Consider the following 21,352-nt stretch of genomic DNA (forward strand, 5'->3'; position numbering starts at 1 on the left):
GTTTACAAAGTACTATTCAGAAAAATGGCACATGTCACAAACGATTTGAACCCGAGTTTACGTTATGTAGGCCTATGATGTAGCTAACTTCTTATGACCAATCTGAGTACAGTCCAAGGAGAAGAATATTGGGTCTGACAGAGACAGCGGATGGACTTCTAAAATGCGGTGATATTAATGTAAAATTAGTGCACCGTGCCCTGAATCGTAAATGGACCCCCAAGCCCCCCTCCCGTCCGCGTCCACACGTTTCTGCCGTGTTTTACTGGGTGGCACGTATTTCGCGTTAAGATTAGAGACACTCCAGCTGATGGGATGCGAAAAGAGAGGGAGCGAGCGATCAAGTAAGGATGGGGGATAAAAAGGCGACAGTAAAATATGTGTAAGCGCGTGTGGAGGGAGGCTTTAATCACTTCGCCGGCGAGTGGAGCTCCAGCTTGAAGCTGCCGGTATCTAACGCAGGATCGCGGTGGGGGAGCAGAAGCACGGAGGAGCCGCCAGCTTATTAACTTCGGGGTACTTGGGCACGCGTGCTGACACGTAAGGATAACAAATCCTCGATATATTCCTTTTTGAACCGTTCATGCATTCGCTGTATGCAATGTCGCTGTTGACTGTAAAGTTATGTTTTGCAAAACCGTCTTGCATTATATTCAGTGCGCATCGTCTGTGGCAGGATCAAAATAAAGAACAAAAACAAAATCAAGCGACTGAACTTTATGAACAGACATTTCAAGACGTAATAAATTAACATGCAAGTATCGTTTAAATTTACCTCACTAGGCGGTAGTTTTTGATAATTGGTGAGCAATTAATTACAAAACTGAAAACTGACTTAAGGCTACAGATGAAAACATTTTTCTAAAACAAAACGTGACTTTCATTAGACTGTATTGTAGGAGCTGTATTATGTGCCTCATGGTAAAAAAACTGGCGTTGAACTGAACTTAGTGAACAATTTAGCGGAGAAAGTACAGATCTACTGTAATTCTTGCCATTTTGAAATGAGATAGCAGAACAGTTTGGTTCTGTGTTATTTGTAGCCTAAATATGAGAAGTGCTCATGGTTTGAGATTTACAGAAGAGCTCAGATGTGCGCAATTACACTGCTTTGTCTGTGTCCACGTAAATTGTCCTGACGAATATTTTCAATCCGCTGCATATTTTGCAGGGAGGTTTGCAAACAAATTCCTTCGCGTGTGATACATGTGGTAACATACCCATAAATACATAGATATGCTCATACATAATCAAGCATACGTTATTTTTATAAAAAATAATAACCACAGCGTAGTTATTATTATTATTAGTATCATTAATGATAATATTATGATCAGTAGACATATATGTGTATGTGCTTATATACGGCGGTGTGTAGATTTTATAGTTTTTGTTGTCGGGTACGCTTTGAATATCATTGTTATTCTCGCGACTATATTTTTCATTTTCGTGTTTTCCGGTTCATTAACTTTTCTATAGCTGTTGATTGTGAAATGCCCGGGGTTTTACTAATGAAGATGTCTAATGCATATAAACGCCTTGTGTTATTATTTTAAATTTCTTTTTCGTAAAACAGATATGTTTTTCATAGCTGCTGCCTGTTGTGTTAAAGCCGACACTATCATCTGAAAGAATGATCTCGTTCAATCAAGTGGCATTTGGTGATAAAGGACGGGGGAGACCCGAGACTGCAGAGGAAAGCGTGCTATTTAAAGCGCCATTCATTTGGTCACAGCCAGTAAGCAACATTATATAAGTTAATTATAGATTTTTGGATGAAATTGCTTGAAAACCTGAGCAGATGTCCGTGAAAACGTAAGCACAATTTTTTCAAGCGGAAGGTGGACGATTGATGTTACATGACATTCTGTTAGACATGGAGATATATTTTAATTGCTCCTTATTATAACGAACTCCCAAGATATTTATTAAATCCAACTGCATGCTTATTTACTTTGATGTGTTTAATAAATAAATGAAAAAATTAAAACTTAAATCTAGACTGATACTCATTGCCAGTGGAATTGCACATAGCAAAAGGTGACATTATGATGTCATTGTCGGTGCAGTCATGTGACGCAGGGAATTATCGTCACCGGCTGACGCTGTAACTGCCCTTCTAACTGTCACTGCACACATTTGGCCTCTTGGGATTTCTGGTTTCTAAGCTGCAAAAAATGTCTGAAAAATAAAGGTTTACTGTTATCCCATTAATTTGAATTTGAAATCATTCAGAAATTTAGATGTCACCTCCTTAGGCCAATTAATGCCATTTCAGTAAACCTGGTTTAATCACCAGTGCCAGTTATCAAAAACTTCAGTCTGAGTTTAAGTACGTTATTATAATGTTCTGTGTTACCCAACAGCAGCAATGTAATATACAGTATATATACTGTTAAATAATATATTGTGTAATATAACATACATTTTAGCTGAGCTGAGAGGCTGTGGAACAGCATGATGCATCTTGCGGCAGCCGATCAGTCACTGGACTGAGAACGCCAGGAGATTATTTCTGAGGTGTATTTTGTCAACTTAGTTCATATGTCATATTTATCACCAAGCTTTTAGACTCACTGTAACAAGTCACACAAGTTCCTAGCTTGCTTGAAAAAGACAGTATTTTAGGGTGCATTTACTATTGTGGAGAGACCGTGGCGACCTCACTTTTTGGAATTGCTACAACAGATGCTGATTGAATAACCCCAACCACAATCATGATTTAAACTACAGGGTTTCTAGTGGTTGAGCGTTTTAGACCTTGGGACCAAAATTCAATAGAATTCTGTGGAAATTGTTTGTACTGTATTGAAATATTGTTATATATAATTTAATTTTTTTCAACAAATTTGCCTTTTTTTGAAGACCCCTGCAAATTCAGTCCAAATTCAGTTCTGTATTCAATTCGCCATAGATCATCAATTACAGAAACATGGACAAAGTGACACTATTTGACAGTTTAGTTCGTAGGTTGGAAGAGAGATACCTAAATATGACAAATACACACAAATGCATTACAACCTGTTCAGACTATTCAGGCCTTAAACAATATTCTTGTGATTCAAATGTTTAATGCATCTTGAACCCTGAATGCATTTAATACGTTTGTTGGTGTCCTCCAAGGATTAGGAGTGGGAATCCTGTTAAATGTGCGTTGTTATTCTGCTATACAGACCAAGAGAAAAAAGTAGGGAAACGATGACTAGATGATTTACTTTGTTACCATGAGTTTGTGATGATGAATGGTTTTAGTTGCCATAGGGCTGAATGAAAAGACCAGGGAAGGCAGAATTCATTCTTCTCAGCCCATCAGTGGCATGTTAAGATGCAAGGCCTCAATTAATTGAGCTGGTAGCAGATTAACATTCTGATGAGATGCACAAAGTAAGGGGTTTCTTAATTCGTGTTGAAGGGACTTCAGGATCAGGAAAATGACACATAATTGCTTATTATTTTCAGCCATACCCAAATAACCTTTTTACTTCAGTAGCAAGACGTTCAAGAGAGCCGATCAGTTAGCCTAGCAAAAGTGCTCTTTGTTGTCAAAACTGAGTGACCTGAACCTTCCTTTCTGCTCAGTTGTGGACAAGAATCATGAGGCTGCCTGTAGTATGGAGAATGAAGATCAGAGGTTTTTGCAAGATGACCATGTTTAGAATTTCACATTTCCCTCCGTTGCTATAACCCCTGTCTTTAATATTTCTTCAAACACATACCTAAGTTCTTATCACCTTCTCCTGTGACCCCCCCCAACTCTACTGTGCTGGGTGGACTCCACCAAGAAGTGGGCTTTTTCTTCACATTGTGGCCATTAGGGCAGAGAATATTAATTGCCTATCTAGTCTCCCCCAAACTCTAGTGCCCTGACTTGACAAAGAGTGGAAACCTTTCCAAATGAGTTTGAGATTGTAGGAGAGATAGATATAAATTGCGCATGTAGTCATACAGTAAAACGGAGCGCCCCAGATCTGGCCCATGGCAGTGGAGCAAAAATGCAAGCGGAGACTTGGTTTTCCCCTCCTGGTGCAGTATTCCACACAGTGGTGCTGGGAGAGAGTTTCCCTTCACTGTAGCACCAAGTACATTCTGTGCACCTTTGTGAAAACACGCTCTCAGCTGCCCTTTATGACAGCTCAGTGTCACCGCCGTGATTTATTACCCTCACGACCGTGTGCCTTAAACCCGGAATTGCTGGATGGATGATGTCTGTATGTAGTGGGGGCTGTAGTGTAAGCTCAGTTCCCCCTGGATGAATGACCCTGACCTGCTGACTGTGTGATCGTGTGACTTGAAGGCAGTAGTTTACTTGCATAGTTGAATAATAGTAGAAATTAGGATGTAGGAAAAGAAAGGTTTGCGCATTGTAAGCTATCAAATTAGACTGCGCTAGATCAGTGCTTCCCAAACCCTGGTCTGGGGTGTCCCCGATGACTAGGTTGGGAAAAACACTGCATTAGATTGATCTTAGCTAGGAAGTCAGAAATCTGTTGATGGATTCGGACAACAAATATGACCATTAGGTGGTAACATTTTTCATACTTCTCTGTTAGATTAGTCAAAGTTACAGGATATGGATTCCTAGAATTATGTGTGATTCTGCAATGACAAGAGCAATTGGCCCCTTCAGATACACAGGGATCTAAAATTCAAACCTTTCATTTGTGCTTAGAGGGTTCTCTCCAGAGTGGTCTTAAGGAATGAAAATGCCTTCTGAACATTTTCGAATAGATACGCTGTGTTTCATTACACTTATACCACTCACATTTCCGATGGAGGAAGACTCACGTTTCCGATGGAGGAAGACTCACATTTCCGATGGAGGAAGACTCACGTTTCCGATGTTCTTATCATTGGCCATGCTGTGTCTCAAGGAAAAGGTTGAACTGATGCCCCTCTTCCTGAAGCTCTTGGGTGACTGTGTTATGGACTTGGTTCCATAACACTGCTTTGAAGATCAGGTGGTCCGTGGCTTTTGATGCTGAAACCGGTGATGGAGTTAAATGTGGTGTTTATACAATTCAGACAGTACCTATTAGTCATCTTACTCCAGCAGTACTCATCCGACGTCCCTGTGGGTCCTGAGTGTTCCTTGCCTCCTATGCCCACACATCACAATTTATTCTGGAGCTCAGCAGCTAAACCTGGGAGGACAAGCACCCTTGTCTGATGGGGAAGGTGATGGTCATTGGTTCTGCTGTATCAACTGTCCAGAGGGGGCGGGAAACACAATAGAGAGAAAATGTGAGAATCTCTTTTTGATAGCAATGCACCATGTCATGACCCACAGAGTGTTATTCTGCTCATTGGAACTTCAGGGCTGTGGGTTTTGTTATTAACCCACACAAACAGTAGCGATTTCTTAGCCGCTAGCGCTGCCTTTCATCTCGTCAAAAGTCCACGGTCATCTGGGTTGTGCTACATGATAATATATTTATAAGGACGTGAAAATAATTATATATTTGCAGCTGAAAACAATGGATGATTATGCATTTATTTTCATAATGATGTTTTCCAGTGTTTGAATCAAACAAAAATCTTATATATGCCGAAGTACTTCCATATATACATATATATATGTTTTTTTTTTTTTCTATACACTCCTTTTCATTTTTTAAGTGTTATTTACTGCTATAATACTTTCTGTAGTCTACTTATTCAGGAGATGCTAATATCCAAGGCAACACGGAATTGTGAAAGCAGGGCCAAGTGGACCCTGGAGCAATTGGGGATAAGCACTTTGCTCAAGGGCCGAACAGTAACATCACTCTCCCCGTCATGGGATTTGAACTAGCAACCTTCTGATCACGGGCACAGTCCTGACCTGCTGAGTCATACAAAGTGGTCTCTCAGCATCTGTGGGAAATTGGTTCTGGAACCCCTTACAGGTACCAAAATCCACAGATTCTTAAAGTCCCTTATACAAAACAGCAAAGTATTTCCATATAACTTGGACACGTCCTTCTGTGTATCATCTCTTATAATGCCTAATACAATGTGCATGCTGGGTAAATGGTTGTTATACTGAACTGTTTAGAGAATAATAAAAAGTATAAGAACTCTGTATTTTCATTTATAGATGTAAGCTATCCCTACACATTACTTAATTTAACATAGTGCTCTGCATGTGGCAAACTCAGAATTAGCTTTTTGGAACTTTCCGGATTTTTTTTTCCCCTAAGCTGCGATTGATTGAATCCATGGATACTGAGGACCGACTTCATGCATCTTTCTCCCTCGGTCTGGAGCCGCCAACCTTTCATGTGTAAGGCGAATGTGATCACCACTACACTATGGAAACCTAAAACCAAAAAGAACATAAAAAAATACATTCAGATGTCAACAGTACAGCGTGTTAAAACTGTGGTTTTAGTCTAGCATGGGTGTATGTCTGGGTCTGGGTGTCTGCAGGATTTAAGATGGTAACCACAGTGTTTATGTCCTGGGCCCAAATTGACAAATGATGATTCAAAGCACTTTTTAACTGGTGGATGTAGCATTTTCTGCAGAAGCGTCTCTCTTCGCGGCCAAATGCCATGTTTTCTCTAGCCCCCCCTACAGGGTGAACCCTGCCTTACACCCTGTGATTCCATAAATAGGCTCCTGGCTTACGTGACACTGCAGTTTGTAACACTGCAACATTTTTATTTGTCAGTAGTTTTTTGTTACCAGAGCTTGCCCACCCTTCACTCACTGTCCTTTGTACTGTCACTGCCATTCTGAACCCTAACAGCCGCAGTGTCCTTCACTGTCCTCTGTACCCTCACTGCCTTTCTGACCACTCAGAGCTGCAATTTCTTTCACTGTCCACTGCATCCTCACTGCCATCCTCAGCCCTCACAGTCACACTGTTCTTCATTGTCCTCTGTATCCTCACTGACTTTCTGAGCCCTCCCAGCTGCACTGTCCTTCACAGTCCTATGTACCCTCACTGCCTTTCTGAGCTCTCTGTACCTTCACTCTCCTTCACTGTTCTCTGTGCCCTCACTGCATGCCTTTCTCAGCCCTAACTGCCTCACTGTCCTTTATTGTTCTCTGTACCCTCACTCCCTTTCTGCGCCCTCTGCACCCTCACTGTCCTTCACTGTCCTCTATGTGCTTCTGCAATTTTAGGCTCCGCCTCTCTCTGACCCATCCTTCTCTGCTCTCACCACTTCATAGCTTCACCACCTTCTGCTTACTCTCACTCTCTCAGTATCCCTAGTGCCATCACTGCCCACTGCTCATCACTGTCTCTACCTCACTGCCCTTCCTTCCTTACAGTCTATGCCTGTTTTGCTTTCTCTATTATCTTCTCACACTGGTTTATCTCTGCGTCACTGAGTCCCCCCCCCATATCCACCCCCATCGCTGATTGTGTGGTCAGATCAATGGCCCTGAGCTCAGGGACTCTAGCGTAGTTACCAATTGAATTAGATTGAATTAGAAATAACTGACCAAAGCTTCAGGAGTCCCTTTGGAATCGTGCAGGGTTCCGCTTGTGGAGGTGTGGAAGGCCGGTTATCTTGGCTCGATGTTGGTGGGATTAAGGAGCCTGCATCCCCTTTTTCTATGTGGCACAGGGGGATTAGGATTTAGTTCCCCGGGAGCCGGCTGCATTTCAGTATTGATTGGCAGCTCACAAACAGAGAGTGTCACACGTGTAGCAGAGGTGCATGGCATGCGGGTTTACACCAGTTCACACAGCGATGGAAATGACAGTTGGTTCACATCCAGCGCTGGGGGCTTTGAATGCTTCTTCAGCTCTATATGTGCGCATGTTCTCTGCATGTTCTCTGCATGTTCTCTGCATGTTCTCTTTGTTGCATGGGTTTCCTGTCGGTTCCACCCTCAGGTTGAAGATCTGTGGTCATGCTAAGTAGCATCTCCAAATTATCCGTAGTGTGTGATAGAAACATTAAAAGTAAAATCTTCTTTGACGTAATTTACATATGGTGGCTAAAATACGTCTTCTTCGACCATTTTCATTTTTTTATGTTTTATTCAGCTTCAACATGCAGATAAAATTGAATTCACCTGGATTGTGCTCTCTAGTAAACATAAACTGCTATAACATCATACTAAACCCAAACAAAATGAACAGAAATTAGTCTGCCCTCTGAATGCATATTGGTATTTATTTGGTATTTCTTTGGGATTAATTATGGCTTTGAGTCAGCTTGGGTCAGTCCCTGCCAGCTTTGGCTAGCTGAATATAATTTCTTATTTTTAAATTAGCTCTGTTAATCTTGAAGGGGCTTATTGGTGAGCAACGCATTTCAATACTGGAGAAGCCATTCCAGTGTGGCTTTTTCTCTGAGCTCCGGATCAGTGTCCTTCAGGAAAACAAATATTCTTCCAGTATTCCCACAATATTACTGTGATGCCACTAGATACATCAGTGTAATTTGCTCTGTTAGCCCTGTGCCACACATAGTGCTTAGCAATGAGGCAAAAGGATCAGTGTTTGGTCACATTGGACCATACCATTTTGTTTGGTTGCATTGGGCCATACCATTTTGTTTGGTCGCATTGGACCATACCATTTTGTTTGGTTGCATTGGGCCATACCATTTTGTTTGGTCGCATTGAGCCATACCATTTTGTTTGGTTGTCTTGGGCTATACCATTTTCAACCATTTGACTTCACATATATTCCAACCAGTTCTACCTGAGAATTTTTTTCCAGCGATGCCTTTTCTTTGCCCCCCCCCCCCCCCCCCCCTCAAAAAACAAAATTAACTAAGCATCCAGGCCTTTGCTGTGTCGTGACGGATGTCTCCCATTTCGACTGTGGAAGTCTGTGATTCCTTTAGTTCTTATATACCTATATCTGGGCAATATAAGATTGGTGAGCTGGCATCTCCAGACTGGCATCCGTCCGGGGCGTTTCCCTGCCATATGCTGCCTGCCGCAGGCTCCAGATGGATCAATATGTATAACTACCTTATTTGGTAATGTCTAGCCACTTAATGTCATACTTTATTAAATGAAAAAAGTACATGTCCAAACCATTTTGGAACCTTGAAATCATTTGATAAAAAAAAACTTTTTTCATTCCTTTTTGACTACACTATGATGTTTTAAACTGTTCCCTCGCTAATAATTAGAAGCCACTGATAATGTGTAATGTGTTTTGCTTTATTAATAAATACCAGTATCAGTAGCAACCACAGCTTGTTTTTAATGTTCTTTGTTTTGTTATTTACTTTTCTCACAATAAGCTTTAAGCTGCCTGACACACATTTTACCTGTGCCAGGAAATCCATGTATAATTACATTTCTGAATGCTTGAATAGCCAAAAGATAAGTTTAGCTGATGAATGTTTGAATCTTATTAATAGAGCTACTTCAGTACTAATTAGTTTGTTGTTGCTTATTGCTGCATATGGGGATGGCGATGTTCCGCATCACTCATTAGTAGTGAAGCAAACTTTTCTGTTAAATTAAGTCCTGAAATGCTGTGGTTTTAGAAGGACACAGATTAAACTTCAAACCATGTCTGTTTGCTAGGGGGAGATTGAATGTTGTGTTTAGAAGCATGTATTACAGTATATTCCTTACAGACAGTCTCCGGGTTAAGAACATCTGACTTACGGACAACCCGTACTTACGAACAGACCACCATAAAGCCTATTATATTATATTAATTCAGGTTCGTAATGACGAGCGCACGCACTACTTTGTGAGTCATGTGTGGCTTCAGCAGTTCGTCGGCTCGAGGTGCAGCACAGTACTATATGTACTGTAGTTATTTTTATTACTGTAGAATTATTATGAATATATTGGGAGTTATTTTTCTGACAACACATTCAACATAAAGACAAACTCAGGGGCTCTCTTTATATGCAGAACGAAATGAAAGTCATTGTACATCCGTCCATCCATTTTCCAAACCGCTTACCCTTTTTGGGTCGCGGGGCATCCGCAGCGGGGAACAACCCAGGACGGGGGGCCAGCCCATCGCAGAAGTCATTGTACATCTAGAATTAAAATGTGAAATGCAATACATAAAAATAGATTTTTGAGTTATACCTTGACAAATCAGGCAAGTTTCAGTCAAACATGGTTTTATTAATTATTTGTCAATTCATGTGTACCATAGACTGTAGACCACAAGAAGGATTCTAGCATGGGAACCAGTTGATGACCCAGCATGTTCCCTGCTTTCCTCGCAATGTAATCAGAGATTCCAGGTCAAATTTTCCTCTCAAAGAAAGTGATTTTTTTTCCTTGATGCAAAATGGAGCGCGGTTGTGGTGGGAGGCACCACACTGCTGGCTTGAGATGGGAGGCTGTATATTTACCTGATCAAAGCACACCTGAACATCAGAGTCAGCAGCAGGGCTACGGATGTGCAGAAACATGCCGTCCTGAGAGCCAAGATGAAAGGGTCGACTGAAACGCCACACCTGGACCACTGCTAGATAAACCCCCGCTATTTTGGTCGGTTCGGATTTGGGCGTTATCTGCGGCAGGTGTGCATTTCGTCATGAGACGGATAGAGCTCATGACATCATCGTGCTGAAGATCACGCGATTTAGCTTCCGCTAAATTCTGCTGAGGTTGAGGTGCTGCTCTTCTGCTTGCTGTCATGGCTGGTGAGGTGAGGACTTCATTGGGGTCTCCTTCTCTGTTTTTCAGGGTTTCACAGTCAGGAGTCTGGACTCGTTCCTGCATTCAGGCAGGTGACCGGCGAGATGGACAAACCCTTTCAGCAAAAATACCTCCCCACCCCCCTGGCCAGATTCCACCCGGCTTTCTCAGCATCATTTTATGGATTGTGTGTGTGTGTATTTTTTTTTTCATAATGCTGAATGGGAGCGAGCTTTTGTCCAGTGTCCCCTGAAGTCAAACTAAATGAGATATGGCAGTGCGGGCTAACTGTGCGCGCAGTGTTGCAAGAAAATCCAATGAGGAGGAAGTGAAGGGCCAAACTCTATTAGTCTAAAGCATATCACTCCTAGACATGTATGGGGGGGGAGAATGGTCAAAGAACTGTCAAGGTGAGCTTAGCGGGAGATGGGGGGAGCTAGAAGGGTAAATACTTGTCGATCCATCTCAGAGCATTTCTGGAAATCACCAGGAAACAGATCGCCAAGGATGTACTTTGCGTTTCTTAAGCGACTGTGACGTTTTATTTATCGCATTGATATGCTCCATCAGTTTGTAGCTGCCTACTCTAATCTGGAGCATCAGCAATTAGCAGCGTCGCACAGACTCGAGCGTCACTGACCTTCAACAATGCGCTGACGACGTACCGATGTTCCGTCTGCTTCTGCGTCTCCTTGAGGAAAAAGCCAGGTGTGTTCCATGATGAGGAACCTCGTGCAGATGTAATAGCATCCCTGCCTCCTCCAAGAATGGCAGAGTACCCCGGCCAGATGCCCCCGCCTGGGGGGAATGAGACCCTGGCTTTCCTACCGCCCAATTGCTCCGGGTGCTCTCACAGCCTGGGGCCGGAGCTCAATGTGGCCAAGGCGGTTCTGCTGGGCCTGGTGCTGGTGGTCTTCGTGGTGTTCGGGGTCCTGGGGAATACGCTGGTGATCCTGTCAGTGGCCTGCCACCGCCACCTACGCACGGTCACGCACTATTTCATCGCCAACCTGGCGGTGGCCGACCTGCTGCTGAGCGCGGCCGTGCTGCCCTTCTCGGCCACGTTCGAGGTGCTGGGTCGCTGGGTGTTCGGGCGCCCGCTGTGTAGCGTCTGGGCTGCGGTCGACGTGCTCTGCTGCACCGCCTCCATCATGAGCCTGTGCGTCATCTCCGTGGACCGCTACATCGGCGTCAGCTACCCGCTGCGCTACCCCTCGATCGTGACGCGCCGGCGTGGCCTCTTGGCGCTGGCCGTGCTCTGGGCCCTGTCCATCACCATCTCCGTGGGGCCGCTCCTGGGCTGGAGGGAGCCGGCGCCGCCAGACGAGTCCGTGTGCCGGATCACGCAGGAGCCGGCCTACGCCGTCTTCTCAGCCATAGGCTCCTTCTACCTGCCGCTGGCCATCACGCTGGCCATGTACTGCCGCGTCTACGTGGTGGCTCGCCGAGAGACACGCGGCCTCAGGGACGGACACAAGGCCGCCGGCTCTGACCCCGATGGCGTGACGCTCCGCATGCACCGTGGCAACGCCGCCGCGTGTGCCAACGATGACGAGGCTATGCGCAGCCGCACGCACTTCACCCTGCGCCTCCTCAAGTTCTCCCGCGAGAAGAAGGCCGCCAAGACGCTGGGCATCGTGGTGGGCTGCTTTGTCCTCTGTTGGCTGCCCTTCTTCCTGGTGCTGCCCATCGGTGAGTCTCTCCCGTCACGCTGAGCGCCGCCGTTTGCAGGCCGAGGCCTTGTCTGCTCCGCCGCTCGGGCCGTAAATACCGTTCCGAATAGAAAAGTCAGTGCTGTGTTTTTTTTTTGTCAATTTAACTCGTAGGATTATAGGATTAAGCCTCTGTATGGTTACCGACTCTTAATAGTTACTTTCAAAATACTCAGATAGTTACTGTCAAAATACGCAGAGAAAAGCTGCATTTTATTTGTAACACTGCAGACATCCTAGCTTAGGCAGGGATGCTGATGGATAACCGGGGGTGGTGGGGGGGGGGGGGGGGGGGGGTTGTTTGAAAACACCACCCCACCCCGCTGTACTTTGTGAAATGCCAGAATTACATTGCTTTTTAAAAAAAACAGAATGCTGTATACCACAGTAAAATATATGGATGGTATGATGGCATTAAAGATTAGATGCCGCCCAAGCCTAATGCTGACTGGGGCTATGGCAGTAAAACTCTGTGTCGGCTAATTGTGCCGCCACTGAATAGCAGAATGACAGATTTCCGGGACATTGCGCATCATTCGCGGGTCTCAGGGAACCGCTGTCAGCTTGCAGGAGATTCCCGGAACTTCCGGGAGAGCTGGGATGTCTGTACTGAGTCATTCATGCGTCATTTGTGATTTTTGGCTGCTTCAGTAATTATATAAGTAGACAGCCCATGTGTGTGTGTGCGCGTGTGCGTGTGCGTGTGTGTGGAGCTTGCATGTTCTCCCCTGTGTTGTGTGGTCTTCCTTCACGTATCTCTGGTCTCCCATGATCCAAAGGCAGCCAGTGATGCTAATCGGTGTCTCTGAGCTTCCTGTGGCGTGTGATTGTGTGTGCAAACGCGTAACGGAGGGAAGGGGGCTTTAGGATGCTATAATTACGCGTCAGTTGATGCACCAGATGCAGGAGTTCGCTCAGCCCAGGCAAATGCATATTCTGTCATGGAGATATCGGAGCCGGCTGGACTGGCCCCCATCACGTGCCTGCCGTATCATTCAGCTGGCCGCACTCGTCTTTCAAAAACAAGTAGAGGGGGAGCCTGCAGGCCAGGCCCTTGGGATGATAGCGTCTGAAGGGTTACATAGGCCCGTGAACGTACCGCCTGACTGCTGTCATGAAGCTGGCCGCCTTTGTTGTGGTGGAAATGCCAACAGAGGTCTCTGTGTCTAGGCCTGTGGGTGGACTGTGCTCCACAGTGATATATGTGCACGCGGCTTAGCGTCTCTATGTTTAACTGGGAACCTAACAGGGGAACAGAAGTAGAAGAGCCATATCCGGGGAATCCAGTCTGTTATATTCAGCTTCCAAATTTGAAATACAGCAAATTGCATATAGAAATTTAATTCACATGGGCTGAAGTTCATTTGTGTAGCTTAAATATTTTTCTGTGGATGATTCTGGTGAGTCATTTCTCACGGCACAGTTATGTATGTCATTGGATTGTGCGAAAGCAGCCCGCTAACTTTTCCATCCCCACGGAGCTTTTGATTTGCCCACAGCAAGCCGATCCTCACCCCCCCCCCACCCCCCACCAAGACTCTGCTTTGTGATGGTGTAGGGATAAATGCTAGCAGACGCCGCTCACGCCCCTCCGTGTCACGGCGCAGATGCCGGGAAAACACAGGCCGGCATCTACTTCAGCTGTGCTCCCACTTTTTGCATAGTGTGTTAGAGTCTGACCTGGGGTGCGTGAAATCCACGGATTAGCTTTTGCCAAAATCGGTACTGTCTCTTTAAAGAGAACGGAGCGAACAGGGAGGGAGACCCCAGAGGTGCACAAATAAGCTTGGTGTGATTTTCTTTTCCATTTCACCCAAAAACCACATGCGTTATTCTCGTGTACTTTCTGGCTGCATGGTGGTGCTTTTTCCTGGTGCTCTTGATAACAGCAGACCTCTGCTCTCTCATCACTGTCACCAGCGTGATTCGGCTGTTGTTCGGAAGATTAAACTTTGATTATCGAACCAACACTGAACATCAATCATGATAACATTTAAACAACAGTACATTAATTACAAACGTGGACATCCTGCACAATATCGATCTTCCTTTCGCACCTTCATTGATCTTATACAACATGGAAAAGCCAGCTTTGTTCCAAACAGTGCCGTAAAGCGGGGGAACTTAGGATGTTTCCAAGGGTTGCTGAGAGACGGGGGCCCTGAAAGATTTAGTGTAGTTGGATCAGTCTGGGTTGGGGGCCCAATATGATGTGCTTTCGTGGGGCCCAAAATATCTAGTGGCACCCCTGGAGTTTTTATACTCATGCCATGCTTTGTGTATAAGGGACATAGGGGGAGGGGCCTAAGGTGATTGACAGCTGACCTACACCAGTGTGTTGAGAACTCACCCACATGTTTTTTTGACCCAGAGAAGTGGCCCAGGCATCTGCCAGACTCGCCGCGACCCCCCCCCCCCCCAGCTCCCGTGGTCCCAGCTGCTGACATCCAGGATCAAGCCTTTTTTATATTACTTATGTTATTTTATAGACACTATTATTCTTGAGTGCCACTTTTTATTGAAGGGATCAGGGAGTCATTTTCCTCTTTTCTCAATATTGACATTCTGGATTTTTCGATGCTCCCTGTGAAAATGCATGTAAATCATTGTAAAGCCCTTTGTGCAGCTTGACGGATGACGCGAGTGTAAATAAGGCAGAACATTTCTCGCCTTTCCATTGAAGGCTGCTTTGAGGTTTGTCTAAACAAAACAAAAAGATAATCTGACTTTTGACCGATTGGATTTACCCTTCCCAAACAGCCCCGTTTCGTTTGATGCAGACACTGTAGGCGTTTAATAAGGGGCCTGCCGTTTTTGACAAGGTATGAAATGCCAGATGCCAAGATTTAGGGCGTGTCGGATATGAGACTGAGGAGCGGTCGGCGTGAGCGGGCGGTCGGCGAGGCGCTAACAAGCTCCTGGTCGTTTCTGCCTCCCGGCCTCGGGATGGTAAGCTGTCTGGAAGGACGTCGTGAAATCGGCTTTTTCACTTTGATTTAAAGTTTTCGTTCGCTTCTCCGTACATTTCAGTAGGAAAGAAGCCCCCGCCCACAACCCCTCATAAACAAGTCAAACCTTTCAATTGCCCCCCCAGAAGCACCTGAGAAATGCCAAAGCGCACAAAGCGCTGAGCGAGTGATTGAGAGGATGGGCTCTTCCAGGACTGGGGAGGGCAAAGTGGGGACAGTGGAGTAAAGGACTCCATAACGGCAATGGGGGGGGGGTGGGGGAGAGAAGAGCCCCAACCTGGCGGAGATCCATGGCTGTTCGTAGCACTCAGATCAGCATGAGTATTGAGTTAGATGGAAGACCACCAGTCCTATTCCACTGCTAAAGTTTACTGCACACAGGCTAAGGTAGGTGGGTGAGCTTTCTATCGTCAGCCATCAGTGTCAGTGAGAACCCTGCATAGATGCCTAGATGTCCTCCCGCCCCCCCAGAAACAGTGTGAGCCCGGTTAATGTTCTCCACCTTGACAGCTACCTGATATCGGCACGACAGAGACAAACTGGCTCCTCCCCCTCCCAGCCCTACCCCCCACCACCCGTGTCCCGCAGGACAGGATCCCTCCGTCACAGCGGGAGTGAGGAATGGTCCACGGGAGGGGAGGGGTGCCGGTGCTCCGGCTCTTAAGTGCCGCTCAGGGTACCGTCACTTTCCTGAGAATCCTGCTACTTTCCCGTTATTACTCACATTATGTTTTATTAACGTGGACTATATCTTTTCTACAAAATTACTGGAATGTGAATATAGCTGATTTGGTTCCCTGTTTACATAATGCAGGCCGCTGCATAAGATCGACCCGAAGAGGGAAATTAATATGATTTTATCAGAAATATCTTGCAATAATACAAACTCTTTTTCTCAATCCTGTTTTCTTTATCATGTCCCTTTTTGTCTCTTAAACGCCTCTGCAAGTCGGATTTCTGTCGTCACAGTAGAATATCCTGTGAGATGCTCGTTCCCGGTCCGCAGACAGAGCACGATACAATCATTTGAGGGCCACCTGTGGTTTTGCCCCATTTAATTACCTTTCCACGCCAGACAGAGGAGGTTAGACGGCAGCTACATTTAAATGAAGCTGGATCTTCACTGCCAGACTATGTTCCCTTGCTGTCAGAACCTCTGCAAGTTGAATTCCACCTTTATGTCTAAGTTAGCACTAAAATAAATTACGAACAATCCCAGACTTACGACTGGGTTCCATTCAGACGGAACGGTTGTATGTCGAGACAGAGGTATGTCGGAATAGGATAATCGCTCTTGGAGGGAGAGTGAGACGGGGAGATGCGTGTGAGAAGGAGTTGGTTGGCGTAGCGTTGTTAGCCAGATGACTGCCCAAAATTTATTGTTACAAAAATATTGTAACAATAAATAAAAATATTGTTTATTTTCTTAATTAAAAAAAAAAAAATCTTTGGTCATATGTGCATATGTGTGAGTTGTTGTAACCTTCATAGGTTGTGAGTTGGGACAATCTATATACTAATTGTTATATTTGATTATCCTTAATAAAACATTTTACTTTTGAGAAATATTTTATACAGCTATGAGTGACACGTTACCTGTTTTATTGTAATCCAAATGAATACGTACATACTTAAACATATTTAATCCAATGGAATAATTTCTAGAAATTATTTCCAACATTACAGCATCAGCATTCTTATTTTGTTTCCAGTGAGCGCTATAATGGGATACAAATTTATTATGCTCATAAAGTATATATTGTGTAAACTTTGGAAAAGTGACGATGTTCAAGTCAAACATTTTTACCACTTTTCCATTTGTGGATTTTTTAAATTCCTGTTAGGGAACAATTGTAAATGAAAATATAAGTCAAATAAAACAAGTTTCCTTTATGACATGGAAAGAGTATATAACAGTGCATGTCTGACATCCTATTAACTGGTTGTGTGGTGATGACATAGTCAATTCTAGGCTGTCATAGAACTCTAAATGCACTAGTGAGCTATTTCATCCCATGATACAGAGCAGTATTTAATGTCCCTTGTAGAAAAGAATGGCTTGAATGTTCTCTGCTGTTATAACTGCTAGAGGAGGTTACTTTGATGAATCAAAGATATGACATTTTCTTGCTAATAAAGGTACTCGAACGGTGAACATACTGCAATGTTAAGTGAGTAACATGCAAATGTAGAAAATCTCAGTGTGTGCAAAAACTTTTGACTGGAGGTGTACGTATGTCAACCTCATCTGACATATATTTTATCAATAAAATCAAGAAAATGAGTCTAAATGATCTTCATGTTGATGCAAAACTATACTATGTCTGTAAAAGAGCAGCAGCTTCACCATTTCAAAGCTTTCTCCTGAAGTCACCCCAGGATTTGTAGCAACCATCCAATATACACCCAGCGTTTGATCCGACCTTATTTGGCTTAACAATAATTCATTGAATTATTTAACTAAATAAGTTCATTAATTGTGTGCTGGTATTGAAATGTAATGGATGCATTGAACGACAGAGATGCCCCCTGAGGAGAGGTTTATGAACCAAAGTGCTATTCATCTAGTTAATGTGAAATTTTTCTCACCAAATATGTACTTCCTACCCAGATAAATATCTCTGACTGTCTAAGATTTTTTCAGAGTACTGTATATATATATATATATATATATAGTATGATGATGTAAAGTGATACACTCTGTAACACGCAGATAGATGCTAATGCTCCTCTGTCTGTGCCTGCTGCTAATTAGCCATCCTTTTATCTGTCATACAGGTTCCATTTTCCCAGCCCACAGACCCTCAGAAACTGTGTTCAAGGTGACCTTCTGGCTGGGCTACTTCAACAGCTGCATCAATCCCATCATCTACCCCTGCTCCAGTAAGGAGTTCAAGAGGGCCTTCCAGAACGTTCTGGGCCTTCAGTGCCTGACCCGTCGGGGCACTCCGAGCCAGTGTCCAGGCCACAGTCGTGCTCTGAAGCCCAGTCCCACTCCGAGCCAGTGTCCAGGCCACGGTCGTGCTCTGAAGCCCAGTCCCACTCCGAGCCAGTGTCCAGGCCACGGTCGTGCTCTGAAGCCCAGTCCCACTCCGAGCCAGTGTCCAGGCCACGGTCGTGCTCTGAAGCCCAGTCCCACTCCGAGCCCCGCTCAGGACCCCGGTACCCGGACAGCGGCACAGATGGCCCGGGCCCGCAGCAAACGTCTTCTGATGGCCTGCAGCTGTGTCCGGGGACCCCCCCACCCACAGGTCCCAGCCCATAGTGTCACTACACCTCCCATGTCCCAGCCTCCTACCACCAAGGTTCACCAGCTCTCCCTTGGCTGGACTGGTGAACCAGTGTAGGCAAGACGGAGTTCGAGAAACATGTTTCTGATCCTCGGTCCTTTAACATTGGAGATATAATGAAGCAGGTTACACCCATGCCAGAGTACTTCTGAGCAATGTGGGCTTCAACGTGACCCGATGCATGAAAATAAAAGGCTGTGGCTTTGCAAATCCTAGGATGGGCTTTCTGTTGGACCATCAAGAGGGTACTTAATCTCACTCGCCTCAGGATAATTTCCTTCTCTATCAGCTAGTATAGGTAGAGGGTGTCAGCTAAATGGCAATGTGAACATGATAGCCAAGCATTCTGGTCACATAGACAAGAATTGAGAGAACACCACATTCAAACAAAACTGCTACGTGGCCCGTGATTGGCTGAAGGGAACATTTCTTTGTTTGGCTTCTGCTTCATGGCCCGTGATTGGCTGAAGGGGACATTTCTTTGTTTGGCTTCTGCTACATGGCCCTTGATTGGTTGAAGGGGACATTTCTTTGTGTGGCTTTTATTTGATTTTTTTCAGCAACATTCATATAAAGTGTGTTACCTGTACTTGTTTACTATACAAATAACCAGCCTTGTATCCTAGATCTACGCACAGCTAAACACAATTAAGACTTTTTCTTAATGTTTCTCACGTAAATTATGTTTTTTTTACACATATATTTGAATTAATTTAAAGGTTTGCGGTTTAATTAATTTTGCATTGTTCTTAATGCGTGTATGCATTGCGCAATTTCGTATGACTGTATTTTTATTACGTTTTTTTCACTCGTTTTTTGTGTTAGCGCTTTTGCTTGTCGTCAGTGTGGCGGCCTGTGGGAAGCAGTGCTTGCCATCCAGGAAGCCCCCTGCCTCCCGCCCCATGCCGCTCGCTTCCTGGGACAGCATCCCGGCTCGCCGTGCCCCCGCCCCCAGAAACCACTGCAGAAGGATGAAATGAAAGTAGATGGACGGCTTGGCCCAGGCACGACACGAGCACTCCTGAAAATGGCAGTACATTACCCGCCGAAGAGAATCGCACTCCGTGTGGCTGTTAATCCCCCCCCCCCCCCCAGAGGTGGGATGTGATAAACAGCAGCCCAAAATGCTTTGCGGGGTCTAATATTTTCTCTGCCGAAGTTTCATTGGTATTTCAGAGGAGGCCTGAAAAAATGACACCTCTTACAACTCAAGAGGTGTGCGTGGTGCTTCAGAGCTGCAGCCGCCTGCTTCACTAGAGTGCTGATGTGCACCACAGCATGGAAAGGGGGGGGGGGGGGGGGGGGGGGGGGTCAGGGCTGAAGCTGGGCCGTCCATGCTGACAAAGAGGTTGGTGTGCGCCAATAGTCTGGAAGCACCATTTCACAATAGGCAATGTGTCCCTGGCGTCCCAGATTGCACCTGAAAGCGGAGGGAAGTGGCATCCATCAAAGAGGGGGCAGGGAACGATAGTGGGAGACAGCAGACTGCCCCCATGTGGCCAACCCCAGGATAGATTTTCGACTTTAGAATCCCTGGAGGAGCCCTGCATAGGATATGTGGTACAGAAGATTGATAGACGGGTGGCTGTAATTCCTGGAGGGCCTGGTTCCTGTTCCTGCTTGTGCCCAGTTATCACACTCGCATCGCCACACACTTACAGCCTGTGAGATGTGTTACGCTGAATAGAGACAATTCACTTTTAACGAGGTCTGTTAATCGAATGAGCTGGAATGAATGTCAGCAGCGACCCGTAAGCCCAGCACCTCCTGGAGTACGGTGGGGTTGCAGCTGGGAACTGATCCGGGGCTGACCCCTGCCTGGCCTCACCAGGGACCTCAGAGGGACGGAATGAAAGCCATATGAAGGCAGAAGCGCCCACATGCAGGATGGGGATATCACAGTGAGGGGAGGGGGGGAACAGAGACCCCTGAGCCAAGGCCTGTGACCTGGAGGCCTGAGTGTCAGCGAAGATGGAGGCTCAGCAGACACACATCGGTCCACAACCACATGGAAACCCAGTGGACTATATGGGATCATTTGCTATTCTCAGCATTCACAACCAGACTGCAAGCTGTTAGAGGAAAAAGTACCCTGTTTACACATTTAAAAGAAATGCACATTATTTTATGTTTATTATTGCACAGTGGATATTTTGAGCTAAAGTTTTGTTTACATTTTTGTCCAAACTAACAGTACAGCTGGTCAGTTTCCCCATTTATACAGCTGGTGGTGAATCAATTCCAGTGTAAGACCTTGTTCCTGGGTCCTGCAGAGGTAACCCCACTTTCCACTTTTGGTGGAATTTCATTTTCTTCAGCACTGGTACTAACAAGCTTAATACGATGTTCGAGACACTGGGAACAGTTGATTTTGTCAGAACTGGCTTTGTACTGTGCTTCCTGCTTTTGCTGTACAAAGTGCATGTAAACCAAGTCACTAATGCTGTGTCATGTGAGAGCTCCAGATGCATATTTTGCTTGTGACTTTTACTGTTTACTTGGCTAATTCGTTTCTGAGTGACAGCGGAGCCGTCTTTGAAACCAACATAAAGCAAAGCTTGCATCTGAGCCGACAGCCCGAGAGACGACTTTGGGGGAAAGTTTTAGGTGCTCATCTGAAAGGCAGAAAAAAACAGCAAGAAAGTGCTGAGGGTGGAGGCGGGTAGCCGGTGCTGAGGAAAGAGGAAAATCTCGCTGTTGGCCATCTTAGCTGTCAGGCTTCACACAACCCATCAATCTGTTTATCAGCAGCCTTCATAGTCCGCCTCTGGAGGAAAAGGATTTTGCTATCTTGAGATGGTTATTTCAG

General features: G+C 45.2%; 1 protein-coding gene across 1 annotated transcript; it reads left to right on the forward strand.

Moving 5' to 3' along the window:
- Positions 1 to 299: 299 nt before the first annotated feature.
- Positions 300 to 19,577, forward strand: adra1aa (adrenoceptor alpha 1Aa). Its single transcript, XM_023803306.2, has 3 exons — positions 300 to 540; positions 10,621 to 12,264; positions 18,032 to 19,577. Exons 2-3 carry the CDS (start codon positions 11,340 to 11,342, stop codon positions 18,598 to 18,600), a joined length of 1,494 nt encoding a protein of 497 aa, XP_023659074.2. The 5' UTR covers positions 300 to 540; positions 10,621 to 11,339; the 3' UTR covers positions 18,601 to 19,577.
- Positions 19,578 to 21,352: the final 1,775 nt, after the last annotated feature.

This window comes from Paramormyrops kingsleyae, chromosome 2 (genome assembly GCF_048594095.1).
Source record: "Paramormyrops kingsleyae isolate MSU_618 chromosome 2, PKINGS_0.4, whole genome shotgun sequence".
Lineage (NCBI taxonomy): Eukaryota > Metazoa > Chordata > Actinopteri > Osteoglossiformes > Mormyridae > Paramormyrops > Paramormyrops kingsleyae.